We start from the raw sequence: 25,394 nt of genomic DNA, 5'->3' as shown, positions 1-25,394 counted from the left end.
ATAGTCTGCTCCTTTGGGAAAGAGGGCTATTAAGAGCTGATCAAGTAGGTTGATTTGGCAGGCTGCAAGGGCTTTCTGCGCATGGGCTATGGACTGAGGGGTTTATGCTCTTGGATTTCAGCAAAGGCTCCTTCTGGCCACACCAAATGAGCCCACGCAAAGGAGGGGAGCTGCTCAGAGGGTGCCTTCTCCTACTGCCGTTACAGTAGGAAGAAGGATGTCCAGGAGTAAGTTGTTATTGCTGTAGCAATTCCAACTGTGCATTTCTGCATGGTGCCTGTCTCAGTGGTTCCTGAAACTGGGGAAGGAGCAGGCACTGGAAATAGTCAGATACACACGGGCACCGATTCAGAGTGTTCGTGAGAGTGGCTGGATTTTTTGCACAAGTATAGGTTGAGTTGACCTGTACTTGCATAATGACCTCTTCTTTCAAGGGGGCAAAGCTTTTAAGATTCTAACAGCTCTTTCAACAACATAGTTCACACCAAGTAAAATTTTTTAAAAATACGCTTTTTCAGAAATGGGTTTCTTTTTCTTCTTCCCAACGTACCTTATTTGGTCACTTTAATTGAAAAATCTTACTTTGCTTTAAGGCCCTAGTATATAGAATCTGATCACTGGTTCTTTTTGCACTTCTATCACTCAGGTAATTTAACAACTGCGTTAAAATTTTACACGTGACAGTTATCCAAGCTGAATAAGCCTTTTTCTCGCTGGTTATCCAAATGAAGTTTGTGATTGACAAGATCTGCCAGCAGATTGTCAGCTCTTGGTATCATGCTTCTGCATGTTAGGGAGGAAGAAAAAGACTAAATGGTGATTTTTTTTTTTTTTTTTTCTAAAAATCCGAAACAATAATGAGAAAACAGACATGCCATGTTATAGAAAGTACCATGCCCTGGGTACAGGTTGTTTGTTGATAATCCTGCACTGTTGCAAACGCCTGTTTTGGCCTGGCAGCTGTGTGACCTGAAATCATGGGCAAACAGGCACTTCATGTGCACAAAACAGATTAGTTTTGTAGAGCATTCACACAGATTTTTGGTTAGCCTTGTTAGTATCTCTTTCTTTGGGGAGTTAATTTTGGCCATTATTTCAGTGACCACATACCATGCAGGTATTTTGCTGTTATGTTATTTTAGGTTCTTTTATGTATATTGCCTTATTCTATCAGAACCATGTATGCTTGAATAGAGATACTGGTATTTTAAGAGCTCTGGATGGTGCTCAATCCACTGATTAGCATGGGAACTGTGAAGAGGACTGAGATGCTTATACTCTGAATTGTAGTAAAACATGGAAATGCATGCACTTTTGGGGAAAATCTAGAGGCATAAGAACATGATTTTGCATTGTCAGACTTTGAGTCTGACAGTATTGAAGTATTTCTATTTGACTTCAGTATTCTATATATAAAATATTTTGGAAAGACAACTAAAGCATTCTGTTCCAAAAATGTCAAAACAACCATTAGATACCATCAGAACATATTTCTATGAAAAGAAATTTTAAACCAAATGGAAACAATTTTGCCAAATATTTTGATTTTTTTTTTTTATAGTAACGTTTCCCAACTGAAAATCATTCCATCAAAGTTCTGTTGATCGTGTCCATTAGGAGTTGCTTTCTTGGATTTAAAGGTGCAACAGTAATTGTCATTTTCCAAATACATTCACTTTATCCTTGTAAAATTATGCTCTTCCTAAACAATAAAGGGTATCTACACATTGGTTTTGATGTAATTTTCTTGGCTTCCTTGTTTTTTTCTGGCAGAGGAGAATTTTGAATAGTTATAACTTGGAGGGAGAGTTTGGAGCACATACATGGTATATGGAGTTCTGGAAAAGCTGAAATTTTATAGTTGAAAGACAAATGAGTAGGGGCTTCCTCAAAAGACTAATTAATGGATTTTGTTATTTTAGTAAAGGCACCCAAATTGAGTTAATCTGATGTGGTTGTTACCTAAGACATTATTTGTGTTCTTTGTATAGCACAGTAGAACAGGGACATTTTTCTTTTTATGTAAGATTGAATTACCAGTAGGATTTGTTTGAGAACTAATGAGAGTAATAGAAAAATTACTGCCTCTGGCAGTGACTCATGCCAGTAGACATATGCATATGATTTCTGGTAAATTAAAAACATTTTGTAATGTAGTAATAGTTTAAGTATTGAGATGCTGTCCTAGCTTACCTCCTCCTTTCAGTACTCTTGGATGTGTACTCGAGCATGTTCAGAGGAGGCCATGAAGATGATCAGGGGCTGAAGCACCTCCACTGTGAGGACAGGCTGAGAGAGTTGGGGTTGTTCAGCCCTGAGAAGAGAAGGCTCTGGGGAGACTTTACAGTGGCATTCCAGTACTTAAAGGGGGCCTACAGGAAAGATGGGGAGGGACTCTTTATCAGGGAGTGTAGGACTGAAAGAAGGTAGATTTATATCAGATGTAAGGAAGAAATCTTCACTGTGAGGGTGGTGAGACACTGGAACAGGTTGTCCAGAGAGGCTGTGGAGGTCCCGTCCCTGGCAGCATTCAAGGCCAGGTTGGACGGGGCTTTGAGCAAACTGATCTAGTGGAAGGTGTCCCTGCCCATGGCAGGGGGGTTGGAACTGGATGATGTTTAAGATCCTGTCCAACCCATTGTATGATTTGGTGATTTAATACTTAGTTTCTCACTGTATCCATCGGTATGTTGCCCATGATGGAAAGATTCTGACTTCCTAACATTGACTTATTCAAGATACAGTAGATACAGGCTATTATTTCAAGTATTCTTTAGAAGATCAGCATTCCGGATTTAAAAAAATTTGAAGTAATTTTGAAAAAAAAAAAAAACCAACTGCAGTTGATCAGGCAATGTTTAGAACCACTTGCTGCAGCAACCAATAGCAAGGATGCTGTCTGAACTACCTCTTTGATAAAGCTGTTCCCATGGTTTTTTGGGTTCTCACCAAGAAAGTACAGTCCTAGATTGTACATGCTTTTCCAAGAAAAATGGGCATGAAAACAAAACTTTCTTGATTGTTTTCTTGCGTGTGTGAATACTTGGGCCAGCTATTGCCCAAATGTTTTGTGCAGAACTTGGTACAGAGGATGTCCTCAGTGAGAAACTATTTTTTGGGATTCTTCTTGTTGTCATAGTTCTTTCTCAAGAATGAAGATGCCACAAGTCATTCACACAATATTTTGGCTAGGATGGCATTATGGAAAATGGCCTTTTTCCCTCAGATTTTTTTCTACTTTTTATTCTATTCCGTTCGTTTTCACCTGATCTTTGTATAAAGTTTAACATTTTTCTCAGGATGCATCGCACAACTGAATATTTAATATGATAATAGTGAAAGAATTCAGTTGTATTCAGATGCTGTCTTCCTTAACAGAATGTGTATGAAATAAAATCTTTAAACTATTCTTCAGGAAAATTTGAAGGTCCTGTGCTGTGAATGGCTAGATGCCAGGCTTGGCTAATATTCAGAGACTCATAATACTTAGGACTAGACTTTTCTTCAGTATCATGTTTGTTACAAAGTCTTGGGAAAAGCTGCTGCTTAGATATATTTTTCTAACTTTTTAAATAGAAATTGGTTAAATCACATTTAAGTCTTCTAAAGAAAAGAAGCCTATGCTTCTATGTGTGTGTATGAATGTATTGGTATCAAGAAGTCGGGAATTCACTTCTGCTTCATCCCAGTAATACTTTTTCAAAAATCCCTCTTTAAAGCAACCTGTGAAGCCATTGTGAAAGCCAGAAGTATAATAGTTGTGTTAGTCTTATTACAAATGAATCTCCATTGAATTGCAGCACTTTTTCTTCTTGAACTCGATAGCATTTAGATCAAACAGTGTTTAACTTAAATCTAGAAAAATGCTGATTTGTAAATTGACACAACTGTGGTTTTAATATACTTTGCAAGAAACTAGTATCTAAATAAATACAGCTCCGTGAACATTTTACATCAAACCAGCATGAGATTAAAAATGTCTTGTGGGATTCTGAATATGCGAGCAGTCAGATTCTCCACAAACTTCATTGCCAGGCCTTGACAGTCCTTCTGAGTCTGCTTGTCTGGGATACCCTTGTCTGGAAATATTAAAGTCCTGTTTCTAAATCATTACCTTGTATAAAAGTAAGATTGTCTTATTACAGCTGCCAGAGAAAGTATGTGTTTAAGGAAGAAAAAAAAAAATCTTCCCCTGAAATTACATTCATTTCTAATATATTTGCAATAGTCATTAATCCATTCTTTTATTGAAGCTTATATAATAGAATTTAGTTCTGTGTCTTTAAGTGCCTGTGAGAATAGTTTATCGTATCCTGTGAGGTCAGTCTTTACAGAGTTGTCTCCGTCTCTCTTGCACAGCATGTATTTCTGCTAACTAGTATTTGCTTGCAGAATACATGATATTTTTGCTTGGTAGTATTTATTTACTGGCATTGTTTTTCTCCAACAAACACAGATTATCACAATGCTCAGTTGCAGTTACAGGCAGATGTAAACATCTGTTCATCGTTTTCATAAGCAGGAGAAATGTGGATACAAGTTTCTTCAGAGCCTTGGTGTTGGAGAGAATCAGTTTATCTTGTGGATAGCTGCTGTTGATGGTTACATGTTCAGTGAATGTTGAACACTTTTCTGCAGGCTATGTTAGAATAGCTGTGAAAGACTTAAACGTGGTGTGGGGGAGCGGGAGTTCAGAAGCCATCATTTATTTGCATTGTTAATCACGGTTAAAAACTGGGAAACTGAGAGTGGAATGGGCTAGGTTCAAGCAATCACATTTCCTCAAGTTTTGGATTGAATCACTAATGGAATTCTTTGTAAATTCATTTATTCATCAAAATGTGCCTCCCCTTGTAATCAGTGTTTTTATTTAAATAGCATCAGGCTGCTTCCTTCTTAGGAAGATGTTTTAAAGTCACTACAGCTCAAATGAAGTGCTTAAGACATAATAGAAGCTGCAGTACATCCTAGGAGTTTATAGCTTGAATTATGTTCTGGATGTCAAAGAGAAGGGTGTTGTGTTGCCTTGAAACTAACCTGCTACTAAGTTCCAGAAAACATCTCTGACTCATCTAAAATATCACAGCATTTTTTTAGTCCATTAGATTGTCAAATAGGTTTCCAAATTAATGGTCTTTGTATGTAAACTAGTTTTGAAGGGAGGAACATTTATTGATTGATTTAAGTAGTTTTATCACTGTCTAAAGTAAATTAGATGTCTCACTCATAATGTTTTCTCCTGACCTGACTAATTTACAATATGAAAATAAATGTTCAAGTGTTTTGTTTACAAAACAATAAGAAATTTATTTCATGTAGACCTCTAAATAGCTTTCCTGATTTCCAGAGCTATTGAGCACACTTTTTACTGAATTTGTTGATTTATTATTTTCAGTCTATAATTTATACCAAAAATTGCTACCTATTATTTGCAGATTTTGCATGTGAAGATGAATATTTATCAAACTGGCAGTGGCACCTTTATAATCAACGTCTGAAAGCAATGAAAACATAGGGTGAACATAATTCCTGCCAACTACGGCAATGAGTGTTGGGCAACCAAGTATAATACACTTATACAGAACTGCTTGTTCTGTGAACTAATGGCAGTACTTACTAACCTATATGGATTTTGAGGCTTGACTGTGGGGTTTTATGTCCCAACAATTTGTTGGAATCCTTGAAGGAGAAATTCTCTATCAGTGCAAGTTATTGCTACCATTAGCTAGAGACCTGGTGCTTCTGCAACTTATGTGGGTAATTTATTCCAAGATTGGAAACCTTTTCTGCTACCCTGGGGAATGAAAGGTCATATTGCATGTCAAAGGGAAGGTAATCTGACCTGATCATAAAACATTATACTGGAAGCACTGTTATGATAAATAGACCACTCTTCATACCTCTTTTACTCTCCTAATGTCACATGTGGTAACCTTAGCCAGTGCTCGCCTGAGTTACTGAGTTTTAAGCCAGATGTTAATTCCCCATTTAGAGTAATTGTTATCTGAGAAGAACCTCTCCTTATAGCCATGTGCTTATGGGAGGGAAAGGAGTTGGTGTTTGCTGTATGTTTTTTTTTCTTAATCACAGATAAAGAACAAAAAGTGCTACCGTCACTCATGTGAGTGAATATTTTCTTGTGACTTTTAGCTATTAAGTACTATCTGGGGTTTTTGTAACACATTTTTGGCTTGAAATGCAGAACCTTTTGTGATACATAAATGTACCAGTCTGAACTTACTGTCATTCAATAGAATATATACATAGATATAGAAATAGAATAAGATGATTTTTTTTCTTCTTAGTGTAAGTCTCTAAGAGTGTTAAGAGTTTGACTGGAAAACTGTTTAAAAACTACTGACCTTTCCCTTAGCTTTATCTTCACCTTTAAATGTTAACATCTGAACTTAACATACTTAGTCTTGACTAGATTAAAAGACAATACTTTGTCGATGTTTCTCTTCTTAGAGAAAGAAAATTGATCTTAGTCTTCCTGAATGTTTCTGATCTCCCTGTTGCAGTGGTTAAACTAAGTTGCTCCAATGCACAGAAGATCTGTTGGCACATTTATTGAATGACTTCTGTTCACTGGACAAGCATAGCTTATGTTTTAAATTTAATCTCATTTTTCTGTCTGATATTAAATGATATATTGTCTGGTCAGATCAAAGTATTGCACTGTATGCTGGGATCTACAGTTTGGAGAGTAAGAGTGTATGCACCACAATTTTAGAGGTGGAGGCCATACACAGCCCAAAAGAAATACTTGTGAAGACCTCCATGTCCTGTAACTAATTAAATAGAAAAAATACAGAAGGAAGGATCTAGTTCACTTGACTTTCTGTGCCTTAGGTAGCATTTATAGTGTACAAAACAAGCTGCATTTATTTTTTTCTGAGCCTCTGGTAACATAATCACAGTAGTCTGTATCTGAGCTTCCTGAAGCGTTTCACGTATTGTCCAAAGGCACTCTATTTACAATCCCAAATGTCTAAAAATAATATTCGGTGTTCTGTTGTATGCACAAAGTAGGATGGTGGTTTTGTTATGCGTTCCAAATTGATTTTTTTTTTTTAGACTCTAGATTTGACTAATAAGCTTTGCATATATTATAATTTTCTATGCTGGTAAGTATTCCATTGTAATTTCAAATATCCATCATTGTTGTCAAAATTGATGTTGCAGATTTGCTAAACTAAACATGTAGTGCTTTGCTATAAATGAGGGAAGGTCATTGAGCCATATGGTGATGGGAGGTGCAGTGGGGGATGTTTCTCACTGCTGAGTTATAAGAAACAAAGGTTTTTGGATAAGCTAGCTGTAAGGCTGATAGAAATGGATGAGAGGATAAAGTTTGGAGAACTACTCAAATATTCCAAGTCCTGTAACTTCTAGTGTATTGTCTATAAACAGACAGAACAATGGTCTGTTACTTCATGTGGATTAATAAATTAGTTATGGTTTCTTGTTGTCTTTGTAATGAGATGACTGGATCCTATCTAATTTCAATGTAGGTTTTTTTATTAGATTCATTTTGGACCTATTATGCTTAAATTCTTTCTCAAAAAGTGCATGTTTACTTGAGCAAAAATCAAGAGGCAAAATTAATCATCTTTATTACTAGAATCCATGAATCACTTTTGCAAAGTAAAAGTTTGTTAGGAGACTGTTCTGTACGCTCAAGATTACTAGCCTGTCAAAATGACCAACAAAGCTTAACCTCACATAACCTTCAGAGAACTGTTTCTTGAAGTCTTTTGTAAGTCAAAATATCTCAGTTATTATTTTAAAACTGTATGCTGTCAATGTATTTGTGATATTTGATCCCTTTTCTCCTAAGGAATTGGCATTTTTATCATTTCCATATTAAAAGAATAATATGTAACTAGATATTTATTAAATCTAAATCTTTAGTTTCAGAAATAATGCTGTGCTTCAGAAATGTCTTATCAAAATCTCATCATCATCCAGACCAACCAGACTGCAGTCCAAGAAGTTAGAATACCCTACAGCTCTCTGCCTTGTTGCTTAATTAAAAAAATCTAAGCACTGTTGCTTCATCAAAGACAAATCATTTTCCACTGACAAGTGAGAAATAGTTGCATCCTGCAAGGCTGCTTAGCACCCAGTGGGTTTCTAAATGAACAGTTACAGTCATCACGAGGCACAATACGGTCAGCCTTCTTCGGGGTACCCAAGTCACGAGCTAAACTACGTCTGTTCTTAGAATGGAAGGTAACCCCTAGCCATGCTGAAGAGGGAAAATTTGGCTGCAGCATTGGACTAAAACTTGAATCTTTAGAGAAAAGTATAATGGAATTTGAAATGGCTATTCACAGCAGGCCAGGCCATTTTTAAGAACTGTTCAGAAATAGCAGCACAGCAAATGGAACGGTATATATCTGCCTCAAAAGGAAGAAGAGAGAAATCAGCCTTCTCAGGATTTGAACGTGTGGTTTCAAGGCATTCCCCACCTGGTAATTGGACTGCTGAGCTGTCCAAGTGTCCTGGTGAGCAGTTGGCAGGGTCTTGGCAGTGAAAGCTTAGCAGAGAGCTATTAGTTATTTCATCTGTGGCAAATTCTGTTTCTAGTTCCAGCAGCACATCCTTGCCCAGTGCCTCGTTAACTGAACAACTTGTTCGATTGGGTCCTTCACTGGTAACCCTCTTTTTTAACCTCTTCTACAATATAACATTGCAGTTGCAACTCCAATTAAGATTAAAAGAACGCTTTTGTTTGGACATCTTTCCTTTTTTCTTTTAACCTTGACCTTTTGAAAAGCACTCCCTTCTGCAGAGATTCTTTACACTTAGAATTAAGCCAATAACTGTTTTTATTTTTAGAAGTATAGCAACAAAAACTGAATTGCAAAAGTAGTCATAGTTAACTATGAATAGCACTGTTAGTGTTGTGGGAGCATGAAGAAGAAGGTGTTTGGGAACTGAGGGTAAATCATGCTTGACCAATGTGATTGCCTGGGTTTATGAACGAGGGGAGAGCAATGGGTGTTGTTTACCTCTACTTTAGGGAGGCTTTCAACACTGACTCCCCCAACATTTTTGTATCCATGTTAGGGTGTTACGGTCTAGGTGGGTGGATAACTGTGCACCTTTAAGACTGTTTGGGTGCTGGAGCTTAGAGGATAGTAGTTAATGGGTCTTCAGGGGTTGATACTTTTCACATCTTTATCAGTGACCCAGAGGAAGTATCAGTGCTTTCTCGTTAAGTTTGCAGATGACACCAAATCAGGGAGTCAGTGTGCTCAAGGGCAGGGCTACTGTCCAGAGGGACCTCAGAAGCCTGAAGGAAAAGGCCACCAGCAACCTTATGAAATTTGGTAAGGACAAGTGCAGCGTCCTACACCTGGGAAGGAGATGCTCCAGCCACAGAACAGGCTTGGGGACTGACGGGCCAGGGAACAATTCTGCCAAAAAGGGGCTAGATAGCCCAGTAGACAGCCAGCTGTGTGCCCTGGCAGCAAGGAAGGCCAAGAGCATCCTGAAATGTATCAGCAGTTGCTCAGCCACCAGCTTGAAGGGAGGGATTATCCCCCTCTCCTCAGTGCTTGTTAGACCACAACTGGAGTACTGTGTCCAATCTTGCCCCCACCCCCTATGCAGGAAAGACACAGATAACCTGAAGCAAGCTCAGCAGAAACCACCAAGGTGATTGGGGGTGGAAGCACTTGCCCTGTGAGAAAAGGCTGAAGAAGCTGGGCTGGTTCAGCCTGGAGAAGAAACATTGAGAGAACCTAATAGCAGCCAGTCCCTCAAAGTATCCAGAGGTGCCCAGCAGGAGAACAAGAGACAGCAGATGTAAAGTGAAGGAAAAGATGTTTTCAGACTGGCTTTAAGAAAAAGCTTTTTCCCCACAAGGACAGCCGAGCAATTGAGCATGTTTCCCGGAGTCCAGTCACAATCCTGGTGTTCAAGACCTGACTGGACAAAGCTGTGAGTAGCCTGGTCTGATCCCATTGCTGACCTGCCTTTCAGCAGGAGGTGGGACTAAGAGACATCCCGAGCTGCTTTCCAACATGAGTGATTCTGTGATTCTGTTGATTGGGTGGTCATCCATGCTCTCTTCTTTGAAAAGGGTACAAGCACAGACTGATGAAAGGATACAGTCAGAAAAAAAAGTTCTCCTTTCCTAAAAGCAGCCACAGGTGTGTGTGTGTATATATACATAAATGTGGGAGTAATTTTCAGTTTTTAGATTGGTTAAAGAAAATTAAAAGAAACTATTTTGAAATAGGCACCCAGAAGCTTTTTCTGGTCTAGGGCAACATACACAGAGATGGTTGAAGTTTTTATTAGAAGTTTTGAGATATGGGACACAAAGTAGCAAGATTTGCTTTAGAAATAAGTTACAAATCCTTGTATCTGATCATACATGTATCATATGCACTGGGTCACTGTCACCAGTTCTCAAGCGTGTTTTCTGATGTTCATTAATTTTTATCCCTTTCCTCTGTTCTTTCATCTCTCAAAGTATCTCTAGTGCTGTTCTTCCAGACATATTTCTTCACAATTCCATTGCAACTCATATTTTGTATATTAGCAGAGAAACAAAGTAGTGGCTTGTAGGTTTCATTCTATAGACTTCTTGAGAAGACTGTTTAGGGACTCTGAAGAGAAAATTCAAGGAAATAGTACTGGGTTAACAAAGAGTCTTATTTTTCTGTTTCCTTATACTTCTCCTCTCCCAGCCACCACCCCCACTCTCCCAAACAAATCCTGCTTCCAGGAATAGGCTTTTCTTTGGTTTTAGAAAACAGGCAGGTGTCACTGTTGTTGTGCTGTAACTTGAGGTGGCAGTGCTGAAAATGTGTCTAGTGATGGAGTTTGAGGAACACCTTGCTGATAAAACAGTGCATCCACACCCTTCTGTGCATCCTGTGTTTAATTAGACAAGTCACGACTACTTCCTTGTGAAGTACTTACTACTGTATCAAACACATTTGTTGTCAAATGTTTCTTTTTTTAGTATTAAATGGTAATTGCATGCAGCTTTTGCCTCACTTTTATTGGTGTTTTTACTGAGACCTTTATAGAGGAAAAAAGGATGTAGATACATACATATATATGGAAATATGTACATATATATAAAGATAATAATTCCCTCTGAAATAATTCTGTACATGGAGACATCCTCACTAATGCTAATAAAAGTTTAAGGCAAGCTAAAATGATTTTTTGCAGATATTTTTTAATTAGAAAAACTTTCCATTTTTAAATTATATGTAATTCTGAAAATTCAGTTAAGCAAATCTCATTTGGTGCACATTTTGCTAGTAATAATGGGAAATTCTGAAAACTCATGCTGTTTCTACCTTAATAAAAAAATTATATTGTTAATTGGAAGGGAGAAGTGATAAGAAAATATAGTTAGTGAAAGGAAACAATGACCTGTTATGAAAACGATCTGTCATTTGATATAATATTACTGTATTGTAAATCAGTATCTCACTTTTGCACATTGTGTCCTTAAATAAAAGCACGGTGTACTTCATTTCAGAGTTATTAACCACAGTGGGCATCCTAGAGGTTGGCTACTGATCACTTGCCTTAATTTATTAAATACAACTTAAGCTAATAAGGAAAAATACATTTTACTTTATAACTTTTTTGAAAGACTTGAATATTCTAACCTGCTGGCCTCTTCCTTTGTAATCTGTTTTGCTTGCACAGGTTGTGTACTGCGATCCTCCTCTTTGTGTATGTGCTCAATGACTTACAATTTGTAATAGCTGTTATGTTTCGCAGCATGTTGCCTGTAACTGTGATGTGATCTATTAATAATTATATTTGTTCACAATCACAAAGACAAGATATCAACATGTTTGTAAAGCTGTCTTGGAAAGATGACTTACACCTTTACCATGTTGTGATACTGGTAAATGCAGAGTGGTGTTGAGAAAAACATTGCTTGGGCAGATTTAATTTGAAGACATAGTACTGTGTAGTTAAAAGCAAGTATGTCTGCACAGTGTTTCAGCTTTTCTTATACTCCTGTTTAGCAGAGCACACAGATACAAGAGTGAAGACTTGAAAAGGAAATGGATTTTTTTTATTTTCTGGTCAGACATGACATAAGTAAACATTTTGAAATAAAAATATCTAAATCCCCAAGCAGCTATTATTTTCTGAAGTACCTCTGTTGCGATTTCATTTTTCCTTAATAGCTGTTGTTTCAGACTTCACTTCTTGTAGGCTTCATTTTTATGAGGACACATGTTAGGTTTTCGATTGTGCTTCAGGGAAGGAAAAAGATGAACTCTTTGCAGGTAGAGGTGAATGACTGAGTATTAGGAAAAATACTGTTTTCTAACCATAACTCTGTGTTTTTTACTATTATGTGGGGGCATTGTTGACTTAACATTGGCTGGTAGTGTCCATTCCCTGTGAGTCTGTGGTAATGTTTTGGCCCTGGCATTGTTCTCGTATTAATGCCCAACCATTCTTTGTATTTTCTACTGATGCGCATCTGTTACCTTGTGTAGCCATCCACCTGCGGTGGCTTTGGTCTGAAGCCATCACACTGAGTCTGTTACCCATTGAGTACATACTTTTGATTTAATTGGGAGTTAATTGTGTGACAGATGCACGTAAGTAGGGATCACAAAAAGTGTTTTGAGTGTGCATATGTAAGAGAGTGCTGAGTGAATATATTCAACTGTACACTCTTGCTTGGGACCTGCTGTCACTAGCTTGCTAGAAGGTGCTTGCAGAAGATAAAATCAGAGGTGTTCTCTATTAAAATTTCAGCGTGCTTGGATGACAAAAAGAAAAAAAAAAATGCCTCATTGCATCTTTCAGCCATTTTTCAGTGTCCGTTTCCAAAGAATAGTGAGAAAAATAGTAGATTGTGAAATGCAGTTTGAGTTTTCATTTGCAATGATGTTTATTAATGAACATGATGTATGTTAATGAATGCTGCATTCCTAGGACCTTTCCCGAGGTCTGTAGGAGCTGTTTGAGTGTACTGTATGCAGAAATGCTTTCCCATTCTGTTTCTGGAGAGCTTGCTTAGTACCTTCTCACTGAAGAGTCCTCTTTGTTTATGCAGCTTGCTCAGCCTCTCTGAGTGGGGCCTATTGCAAACTGTATCCATCTAAATTACTACTGTGGTGTTCCCTCCTCCTCAGAGCTGATGCTGATCTAGTCCCATGCAGAGCTGATGGAACTCGCTAATCCAGAAAAAAAAAAAAAAAAAAAAAAACAAAAAAACCAAAAAGGGTTAACTCTTTTGGTAGGTTGGCCTTTTGTCAGGTTACTGGCTCACCTCAGGGCCAAACATCAGACTGTCCGTGCTGGTCTGAAGGAGGCAGAGCGGAGGGTTTGTGCCTACCATAGCGGGTGGCAAAACTGCAGCAACTCCCCTTCACTCACACTGGCTTAAACTTATAATGCTGTATGCCCTCAGTTACTTTGTGCCAGCTTTGGTAAATAATCATCCATAAGATACAGGAACTGTTTCATTGCTGGTAGGCTTTTCATCTGTCCATCTGTCTTCAGTTAGTGCTGCTGCTTTTAGGTTAATGTTGTGAAGTTTTATGAAGATAGCCATATATTCTCTGCCACTGGCATTTCGAGCTGTGCCTTCAAATGGTACATGATTGGTTTTGGTGTTTATGCATATTGAACTGAAAATACACATTATTAGAGTAGCTGATCAGCTGACCAGCCTGTTCATCAACCAGAAGATCTCTGGATTAGCGCTCTTTAAAAAAATCGACAGATATATGTCTGAATGAACAAGTTCTTTTCATAGTGTGTGTATCTTTACTACATGTTGCTACCTATTTCACTGTACTTTCAAAAGAGCTCAGCAATATCACAGCCCTAATGTTTATACTAGCTTTTAGTACATACTCAGTTCAGAAACTCTTGAAGTGTAGAGGGTATTGAGGTTTGGAGTTGACACTGCTCACAACTGTTACTGCATATAAAAAGCTGTTTTAAAAAAAATAAATAGCCAAACACCACAAACAAACCTAAAACTGCCAGTTTGTTTATATCTTGACTTAACACTTTTTACATAATTTTGAAAGAATTTGAGTGTTGGTGAAATGTTTCCCTGGCACCTCTCAATGGGGAAGAAAGGATGTTTTACAGTCATTATAGTATTGGGTTTGAGCTTTGAGTTCAGCTCATCCTTATTTTAAGTGATATATTGAATCTTAATGTAACCTTAGTAAAGAGTAGTAGCAGAATACAGAGCTAGTCTTTGAAGTGTGTTTAGAGAATACTGGAGATGTACTGATTTAGCTGTAGAATTAAGATTGTGTTAAAGCATATGTGAAAACTTCATTTGGGTATCAATGTTTACAAAGGTTTAATGAAATTTTAAAAGGAAAAAACAGTGCAACTTTCTGACTATTGATCAAAACTGATCTGATGTTTTCTAAGTACATATCTTGTCTTTCTCAACAACTGTTGGGTGTAATGAGAGGAAGAGATAGAAAATAGAACAATTAATGCACCATATGTACAAAACAAAAAAACCCAGTCTGTAGGTGTTATACTGAACAAGAATTTGTTTTAGTCCCGTCTATCTTTTTTATGTAGATAGCTTTTACTCATTTGTATTTCATTTTGAAAAACTTGTACCCAGTAATGGATACTTGCTGTTTGTTGTTTTCTTTTAAGCTAAAAAATATATATATTAGGTCTCTTGTATCTTTTTGGAAACCCTTTTTTGCAGAAAATATTTTATGTTTCTGCACAGTTTAACCCTACACATGCATATGGGGTGATTTGAAATCCATCCATTATGAAGCAACAAAATTACACTACATCTTAATGATTTGGGGTTGTTTCTTTTCTAGAAGAAATAAGCAGCTTCCCCTTCAAATCTTGCACTAAGACAGCAGCTGCAGATGAGAATGAGCTTCCATATTTAATACATTCTATTAACTTCACACATACAAACACACACTCGCTCACTCACGCACCCCGGTGTCACATTATAGGTGAACAGGCCCTAATTAAAAGCACGCACCATCTGCCGGCGTGCGGCAGCAGGGTGGCACTCCATAACCATCGTGATTTCTGTGACTGAAATGTATTATTTATGAGCTCAAAGAGAAAATATGCTGCTTGGCCAGTGGAGGCTGCATTAGGAGCTGGATAGCACCATCTAATGGTACGGAGTGCTGCTGGCTGTTCATCTTTCCTCTTCTTCCTCTCCCCTCCTCAGTCTCCTCCCCCAGTATTTTTATTTTTCAACATCGTCTTTGGAGTGTTTTATGATCATGTTTCAGACAATTTTGTGTCTCATGTTTCACTTTTATACAAGACTGAAAATGGTTGTTGAAATATTACACTATTTGTGGTGTTTGCAGCAGCCTTTTTTTTCCTCCTTCCTGCACCACACATAGGGTTTTTACTTTCTGTAGTAAAAATGATACTGATGTGATGTGGTGACAGAGAAGTGGGACATTATCAAGAGAGCTGAGCAGGATCAGTTTACTGCCATTTCTCCTTCCCCTCCCAAGCATACGTGTAACAAAAGTATCTACTGTTGAGTCTGAAAAATTTATTTTAATATTGATATTGGCCCTGTTTTATATTGAGCAGTACACTACAGACTGCATAAAGGTTCTTTACTAGGTTGAAAAGAAAGGGGAGAGATTTGGAAATGGCTGTAGCTTTGAACCATCCTGTCTGAAAGCAGAGATCATAACCTCATCCTACTTGAAGAGATTATGTCCTGTTACTGCCTCTTAGTGGGGAAATGGATGAGGAAGTGTTGGGCTGAGGGGTGAAATATACTTTGTCAGGAGAGGAAGGGGGTGACAGGGAAGGAGCCCTTTTTGTTATGGTTGGTCCATCTGCCTTTGTTGACTGCTAGATAACAATCAGAACTAGTAATAACATACAATGGTGGTATAATGAGTGGTTGCTCAATGACCTTTAGCTTATGCAGAATAAGAATAGTTGCACTGATTCAAAATAATTTGGAGGATGATTTTTTTGTTCTCAGGCATTTTGTTATGTTCTTAAGCTTTGCAGTATCCATGCTGGGCATCCAACAGTATGTTTACAGCAATAACAAGCACTAAGGACTGGACTGATATGTGAAATATGAAATTTTTCTATAATAACTTCCAGTGAAACCACTTTTTTCAATTAAGGAATCTGGTCACTGTTTCAACTCAGGCAAGACAAGATATGTATAAAACTGGGCAAAACATATATGTGTGCGTGTATATTTATTTTTAAAGATCATCAAGTTTTAAAGAATGTTGAAATGTTATAAACTGTGGCACACCTATGAATAAATGTCATCTTATTGTTTGTGTTTAGAACGTATGCCATCAGAAGGATAAGAGATGCCTTCAGAGAAAACAAGAATATAAAGGATTCTGAAAAAATAGAAGAACTAGTGAATAAAGCCAAAGCAAACCTAGAGGTTATTCATCGGCAGGTATGTTTATTTCTCTCATTTTATCTAAGTTGTACACTCCTCAGTTAACTGTCTTATGCCACTACAGATAGAAAAAACCCAGATCCTTGCTCAAAACATCTCTGGAGGAACAGTAGTTTTTTTATGTCTGAGTTAGAGAGGATGGGAAGCATCCATTTATCCATGATGATTGCAATAGGGTATTTAGGGATGTTTGTTCCATTAACTGGAACAGGCCTTACTGATAAGGCTTATATGCCCTTCTTACTTCTTCTGCTGTTTGTTTTACTATCTCTTCACTTGCTTCCCTGTTCTGCCCTCATTTTCCTTTGAATCTGTTTCCTCTAGCTCGTGTATTAGATTCCTTTCCTCATGCTTTCCTCCTTCCATTGTAGGTTTAGAAGAGTGTCTGTGACACTCCAAATAGACTTGCATTCTGTTTGTTTTTCCCTACCTCCAGATACAGTGTTAGAACAGTAGCAGAATAAGAAAATCCGAAAGTGAATTAAGTAATTGCTGGCTAAATGTGTCCAAGCAGGGTGATAGATTTTTCTCTGCAAAAAGTTGAGTCACTTGCAATATTTTTCTCTGACCTTGTCTGAGTAGCATTTATAGGATCTCTGTTCCTTCCACTGGGTACCATATTATTTAGACATGAATTATACTTCGTTGAACTTTAGATACTTTGTTATTTTTCATACATACCCACTGTCTTATGTAGAGTGACCATGGGAAATTTGAAGAAAGCAAGCTTCTACTCCTGAACTCTCTAAGGGCACTTGCAATGCTTAAGCTGTGCTTCCTTGCAAAATCTGCACTTAGTGACACTGGTCAGAGCTCAACAGTACTTTTATTAAATACCAAATGAATATGTGCACCTCTTCCTCCATGGTCTGTTTTTAAAATGAGTCTTTTGACAACCACCAGGTCAGTTAGCTGAATTCTTATTTCAGTAGGACGCTGGGCCCTTTGATTCGGCCATTAAGTATGAATATTTTGGTGCAAGTTAAATTATTTCTTTGGAATTTCTTCTCTGAGGAGCAGGTGTTGTTTTGTGCTACCATAGCTTTGCTATCTTTTTTTAAACCAAAACACTGCTATTTTTGTATTTTAAAAGTGTTTCTCGAAGAAGCAATTCAGATTGGATTGATTCAATGCAATTATATTTAAATGTTGGGATGTTTTTTCTCATATCTGTAGGTGATGAGTAGCATTTTCAGCTCTTCTTTTTGAGGTTTTCTGTTGGAGAGCTTTGATATCCAATATTCTCCAGGGAAGTATTAGAGGCTGGAGAAGACAGTGAAGGAGGGGGTGTCACAGGAGAAGAGTCAGAGATCACTCAGATCAGAGCTAGGAGTTAGTTTATTGAGTTCTAATCAGTAAATTTAGGTATGTAAAATATTTAATAAGTACAGTGGTGGTTAATACTCTCCTATTTACTGCACTTAAAGTTAGTGTGGGATACAAAGATTATCAGTTAAGCTTACTATACATATATTAAGTGTTACATGCATGCAAAAAGTGTCACTTACCAACCCATCGATGCCTGGTGTCAGGTAAGGGATCTCTCAGCCTCGAGGGGTAACCTTGAGAGGCATCCCTACTCAAGGGGAGATCGCCATGGGGCCAGCTGCTATGGAGGGAGACCCTGATGACTGCAGATATTTATAACATGAAGTGGTGAATTTGTAGTCAGATTTTCTGCTGTGTTAATGCAGTTTCAGCTGCTTATAAGCCCAGTCTCCAGCCAAACCATTTTTGGGGGTGGGGGTTTGGTGCTAAGTTCTCACTGGTAGCTTCCCTCAACAGGATTAACTTGAGTTAGGCCTACTTGCTGAGCATCTGCCTGGACCAAAGTTCAGTTAGTTCAAACAGGAGGAATGCATCCGTCACAGCAAGAGATAAGAACTCACAGGGTCAGATTCTGCCACTTACAGAAATCTGTATCAAAGTAGTAACAATTTGTGGATGTGGCATCTCCCATAGTGAAATGCTACAGAAAATCTCTTCTAGACTGTGACTAAGATAAATTCCTGTCAGCATGTCAGAGAATGCTCTGTGATGGTTGTAGGTAAGAATGTAAACATTATATTTTTGATAAATCAGGAAAACATTAGTGAGGCTACCACAGTAACTGTTTTGCCATGAAATGTATGACTGAGGTGTACTGAATTTATTTTTGTTTTAAAATATCTAAACTGCTACCTACTTGGCGTAACTCTTTTATAATAGCAAGTACTTCTTTTTTCTGAAAAGATTTCAATTTCAACATATCAAAGCACTTGAAATAGGTGGGAAATACTGTTCCTGCTTTATAGGTATGTATCTGGGTGATGAGGATGCTGATTTACAGTACTTTTACTATTCGGGGTACCCTGACTTGATGTGGGTAGGATTTGGCTCTCGCTGGTTCTATGAGCCTAAATAGTAAACAGCAGTTCCAAATCAGATAGTGGGTAAGTCTTGCTAAAATAAAAGCTTTCCAGCTTTTCTTTTGACAAAGCATGGTTCTACTGACTCATCTGAGCCATAATGGATCAGGGACAGATTTTAAAATAAAATTCTCCACTCTGACTCCTGTGAACAGCCAGATTGTCTTGTTACTATAGACCCTGAAAAAAGGTACCATTTCTCTAAAACAGACTCTTGATAGGGTGGACTCTTCTTTCTAGGGTATGGGTCTTGTCTTGCACCTTTCTGTGAGGTTTTTTTAGACTAAAGATTATCCCTCAGCATCAGATAGGTCTTTTCAGCTGCCTTGGAAAGAGAGGAAGAGCAGGCAGGCTTGGTTAATCTCTGACTGGTATACCCACTGTACTTTGTAAAGGAGTAGTTGGGCTTAAGGACATTTTGTGTTCTCTGATTGCTAGTGAACATTTTGATCATATGTAAACTTATACATGTGCCTGTACGTACACAAGTATTTTTAACAAGCCTGTACGTGAACAATAGGTAACTCTTTCATATACCAGCCTGTATTTTGCACTGGTAAAAATGTTGTGCATTTAACACTTCATTCAAGAAAATGACAGCAACAAAAGGTTAGACAAGATTTGTTATTTTCTCTTAGCCTGGATTCTGCTTTTTTCATTACACCAGCAGAACCATTTTAATATGCTACTTGTTTGTTCCATTTTGCTACTTTGTAGTAATGGCAAAGAAATTTTATAAGAAATCTTTCTTGACTCAAGATTGAGAAAAGTCAGAGAGCCACATTTTGCTCTACCACATAATACATAAATCTTCCTTTAAAATGTTTTATATGTAGGTGTGAATTTTTCAGCCGGGAAGATGTTCAGAAGCAAAAAGGGCATGTAGGGTTCTAGTTCCCTGGAATAGCATCACTTGAATTTTCAGATTATTAAAATCTCTCCATGTATGTTTTAGTTTTGCAAACACAGAAAACTAGTGCCTAATACAAATATCTTGAATATATTATCAATATATCAAACTGTTGTCAAGCAAATGACATTACCTATCTTTTTGTTAGGTGTTTGTTACTTGGAGGATATCTTTGTCACTGGGACATACCAGAATAATGCAGAACAGCCTCAGTCATTGCTAAATCTGCAGCGTTTTGCTTATTTGCTTGTTGTTTCAAATCTCAGCTATTTAAGGGGTTTCTCCCACATGCGAAACCAATATGCTAATGCTAAAGTAGTTTTAAATTGGATCACAATTTGGCATTGTTCCATGTAAGAATTTCAGGAAAAATAGACTTGAAAAGTAAGGAATATTAAAGAGTCTGACACAACTTTCTATTTTTAACACTGCTAAACCAGTGAAACTTACATTGAAATATCTCTTCTGTGTCACACTTCTAGAAATTTTCCAAAGTATAATCATGCTGCATTCAGTTTTGGAAGGGTGTATGTATTTATCTTATATGTTTGCAGGAGTAACAGACAGTAACTCACACAGTAACATAATAGGCAATGGAACTTTCCATAACAGAAAATAATCTGGTAAAAGAAAATTTGTTTATCAAGCTAATTTTTTGACACATGAGTCCCTGCAAGACTTGATGCTTGGGTACTAAGGATTATCTTTTTCTGAGTCATTCCCCCCTGCCCAAGAAAAAAAAGCTTTTCTAAAACATTGAGAACTGTTGTTCTTTGCAGAATTCCTGTTATGTTTCAGCATCAGCTCACTTTTAGCTGTAGAGCAAGAGATGAATGTTGGAAAAATAGCAACACTGTCTTAAGCTTAAGCTTTTCATCAGGACTATTAAAAACCTTAGCATCTAAATTCATATCAATATTTACTTGCTGTCAAATTTAATCATGCTCTGTGGAAAAAAAAAAATCATTCTTGCTCCCTGTTTAATTGAAGATCTAACTAATGAAGTCATCTGACATTATTAAGACCTTATATTTAAAACTAACCAAGCATAATATAAAGTGCTTTTATTTTTAAATGCAGAAGCAATGAAGCAAACATGAGATCTAGCGTAATTTTTTTTGCTAAGTTGGGATTTATTATGATGTAGCACATCTTGGTATTGCTGACTTCTTCATAGCGTGTCGATAGAAATTAAATAATATCCCACTTCGCTGACAATTTGTTGTTACTTTAAAATCAAATTTATATTCACTTTACATTCTAATTTATGGTTTAGTCATCAAAGTGACCATTGAAGTGTAAGGTTCATAAATAACTATTTGAATCAGCCTAGTGGGAAATGTGAAATAGTGACAGATTACTGTCATTTTGTTCATGTCAGTCACTGTACAATTTGCTTGAATGTTATAAAAGTAGCTTTATAAAGCTGAAAAGCATGGAGGAACATTAATCTCTGCCTTAGTCCTCCTCTGCTTGTTATTGGTTTCGATTTAAAAATAGTCTAGATAAAGGAAGGAACAACTCTGATTCTTTTCTCAACGATGTTTGTGAAGACTTTTTTGTGTGTGTTTACTGTGTAAACAGCACAATTTGTGGTATCTTCCCTGTAAAGAAGGGCATTGTGAGAAGTGTATTGTCACAAATAAGTTTGAAATAGAAAGTTTTTAAAAGTTTTGAGGCTGTCTTGAGGTCCTTTGAGGGTTATTGTAACAGCCATTTCCCTGCTATGCTAATATGGACTTCATTTGTGAGTTTCCATCTCTACTGAAATATGTTATCAGTAGGAGAATTTGCCCTGAAATGTTACTGCTGTTGCTGAGAGTCAAGATTTATAGAAGCCACTTTGAAGATAGGAAAATACTGAGGGTTTTGAAGTATTTGCTAGTTTTCTTTGTGACATGCTGTCTCAAGTTTTGAACTGAAAATATAAAAGTGAAATTCAAAAACTATATTAGATCTATGTGTTCTGATTAAATTCTTGTTTTAATTTATTAGGACATCTTGTTCTTACATCTTCCTCCACAGTACTTCCTCTTCAGTTTTAAATTGTAGCTGAAAACTACCAGTCATCTTGTTGTCCAGCTAAGAAGGATTATTTAGGTTTTCCTGTCAGCTCTGAAGGCTTTAGTATCAATTGTACTGGTTTTGACATCATGCAAATACAGTACTCTTCAGTAAAACAGTTTTGATATTTCATAGCCTTTGTTTCTCCCTTTAAATAATCCAAACTGATGAGACCCATGGTTTGCACAGACCTTTAGCTGGGAGACAAGAGATGCACCATGAGCAGTTAGACAGTCAGGACATGTGGATCTGCTTCCTTTACAGCTGTCTGGTCATTGGTGTTTTCTAGGGGAACTTTTCTGAGTTTGAGTTGTTCTTCCTCAGGCTTGACCTCTCTTACTGTTCCCTTCAGATGTGTAGAAGAATAAAAGGCATGTGGTTTTAAAGTATGAGAACTCTATTTAAAAAGTTCCACTGATAATGATAAATATTGGATACTTGCAGCATTTTTCCTGTTTGCAGCATGTTGTAAGTACACTCTAATCCTTGCAATATTCATTGATTATAGTAACTTTAGCTCCGTTTCTTTTAATGAAATGCTTCATGACTGTGCCTTGATAAAAGCCCATGTCATACTTAGTGTGAGATTTCAGTCTCATATTCTTGTGTTTCTCCCTGTTTGCCACTTCCAGTAAAAATGATTAGTACCGTCGTCTTTTGAAATTTGTGTAAAATACGAACAGTTGAACAGTTCTTCTGGATATTTATTTTTTTTAGCAAACCAAGTTGCCAGTGCAACTGTGTGTAGCCAAGTACTGCACCTTCTCGAGGCATTCATTAGCAGTATCTCCTCTTAGCAATACCATAGATTCAGGTAACAGTTGAATGGAAGTGGAAATGATACTGAATGAATGTACTAATATAGCACTCTTAATATTATGAACTGGTAATAATATAGCCACAGTATAAGGAAACATATCTCTGCTAATCAAAATAGTATAAATATTAAACCATGTTTAGTAAATATTAGTAAGACAAGCCATTTTAGTTATTGTTACTCTGAAAAGCAGAAGGTAGAAGTACCATAGTTAACTGCACCTGCTTTGAATTTTATTGCTCATCCTTTATGGCTTTATCAGCAAATACTCCCGTTGTCTTCCGTAGTTCAGTTCTAGTAATCTTGTGATTGATTTGCAGCAATAGCAGGTAAATTTGTACATTTCAAGGTGTATATATTCCTGGACTGAAAGCATATTGTTGAGCATTCAGGGGACTGGTACCAATTTACACAGTTGTGAGTGACATTGGAATTGACTGTCTCAAGGAACTTCTCAGCCTTCAAGAAATATTTTGTGTGTCTGAAGATACATGTGTTTATACTGCAAAGCACTGTAGGCTGGATGCCCTTAGCAGGAGAGGGTTCATTATGAAAATTCTTATTAGTAGTTTTAGCTTCAGGCTACAAGTCATATTTCTGTCTAATTTTTATGAATATGTAAGAAAGTTGCAAAGTACGGTATAATGTATTTGATTATGTTAGCAGCAGTTTTGAAGCCAAGAGGAAAGAATAGCTGGAAAAGCTCTTTAAGCACTCTGAGAACAGGGTGCAGCACCCACACTACTCTTCAGGAATGTATATGATATTGGCAAGTCACATTTTCCTGCTGGCAGCCAGTTATGCTGGAGCTCTGATATGGTTTTCTCTTATCAAGTTTGTCACTGCAATGAAGTCTAAAAATCACAGGTTAATTTACTGCTTTTCTTGAGAAGCTCCTTGAATTTTATCTAATTTTTTCCTTTCAGCTTCACAATGGCAAATACCTATTTTTCTACAAAAATTTATAGACTTACAGTTATTATCTAAGAAGAGTATCCTTGGAAGTTTGCTGCTTTTTTACAGTTGCTACGTATTAGTTGCACCTACGTGTTCCAACCAGAATAGAGCCAATGTTATGCACAAAAAGAACTATTTCTACCTCTCAAGCCATTTAGTTGTTAAAGCAAGTATAGATGCAGGAAAGAGTTTTCAAATGCATAATTCACAGAAGAGCAGGAGATGAATGGCATAATCAAACATGGACAAAGGTCCTATTAAAAGTTTTATCAAATCACTGCATGCTGTCAGCTTTTGAAGGTAATAAGGCATCTATACACTTCTAAATGCTTGCAATGGCATCTAGAATTTAGCAAATGGTTGGCATGACCCTCTTGCACTTCTCTTGCTCCTAGCCTGTTGCAATACTGGTAGTCATTTTTTAATTGCTTTAGTAGATCATGAGTTCTCACTTGATTGGTTCTCTACATGCTTTTACTGAAATTATGCTGGAAGCTTGTGGCAAAGCCAAACATTGAATTTAAATCAGCTGACTTTGATTTTTAGAAAGCACTGGGGGGATTTTTGTGTGGATTTTTTTTTTACATTCCAAAGCTCTTTGGGGTGACATTTTTAGGTATTTTTTTTCCTCAGAGTCATTTAAGTCCTGTTTGTTATGTTCAAGTTGCACTTTCTGTGTGATTTGAAAATGTGACTCAATAAATATACATTTGTATATTTCTTCTTTTTTAATAGTAGCCTACAAGGAATAATATGATTACGAAAGCAACAGAAATCCTTAACATATGTTAAGTTTCAATGCTTTTTACTTGGAAAGAGGCACAGATAGAGGTGGAGGAAGGTGTAACCTAGGATGGATAAATACCTGTCTTTTAGTAAATAAGAGAAAGCTTGAAATTGAAATTGAAATGGGAAGTCATTAAATTCAGAGCTATACTGGTTTTGTATTCCAGTATGAGAGTAAATTCATTTTAGCTCTGGTAAATATCCATAAGGTTTTGGGCAGGGGAAAAGGGAGAAGGAACAAAGAAAAAGGTGTAATAGAAGTGGATTTTAAAAGGGTTTGGTAATTTTGAACAGAAACCCAGGTGAATCAGAACTTGGTCTGTGGCAGGACATGTTAGCAGTGAGGTCCACTTTGGCCAGCGTCTTCAAATAGCTTTTTCATCTTGGCATGTAGGACAGCTTTGGAGATATGTAATATTGTAACAGATGCCAAAATCCCAGTGCTGCCCTATCAGCTCAATTTCTAGCATCTGAATGTGCAGGAAGTATAACAGACATTTTATGTGTCTTCAGGTGGCATGGCTCTCCAGGTTACACCTGTGTGAGACTCCAGAGCAGTGTTACTCTTTAGGCTTTCATTTAACTCCCTGATGGAGAGCAAGATTGTATTTTCACAACTGATTTGCTGCTGTTTGCCCTGCTGACTAGATTACAAGTGGCAGGTTCTGCTTCAATATCAAATACCAAAGTAGATCCTGCATTGAAAGTAACCTTTAGGCTACAAGCAAAGGCAGTTCAGAGGTAGAATTGTTTATTTGATCTAAGAGCCCTAGTGTAAACCACAGCATTTGATGTATGCAGTAGCCTTTCCTAAAAAAAAAATGACGAGTGTTGGCAGCTGCTTTTAAAATACTTTAATTATCTGGCATAAAGAGCTGTCATTATTTTTGTTACATGTATTTAGTGGCTAGTCCGGTGAGGTTGGGGCCTTATCATAAATAATAAGTAGTTATATAATGCATCCAGAGCTCTGAGCATCTGACGTTATGCACAGAGGAGGGCTGTCTGAAGGACAGGAAA

General features: G+C 37.2%; 1 protein-coding gene across 11 annotated transcripts in view; it reads left to right on the top strand.

Annotated features, from left to right (window-relative positions):
* Positions 1 to 25,394, top strand: part of LYRM4 (LYR motif containing 4) — a 105,920-nt gene that overhangs the window by 6,269 nt on the left and 74,257 nt on the right. For all 11 annotated transcript variants that reach the window (XM_074827742.1, XM_074827707.1, XM_074827688.1 and 8 more), the window contains exon 2: positions 16,309 to 16,429. In XM_074827742.1, coding sequence (XP_074683843.1) covers positions 16,309 to 16,429 — 121 coding nt within the window. The remainder of the gene's footprint in view (positions 1 to 16,308; positions 16,430 to 25,394) is intronic.

Source organism: Strix aluco, chromosome 1 (genome assembly GCF_031877795.1).
Source record: "Strix aluco isolate bStrAlu1 chromosome 1, bStrAlu1.hap1, whole genome shotgun sequence".
In the NCBI taxonomy this organism is placed as follows: domain Eukaryota; kingdom Metazoa; phylum Chordata; class Aves; order Strigiformes; family Strigidae; genus Strix; species Strix aluco.
This window is presented reverse-complemented; position numbering and strand designations above follow the sequence as displayed.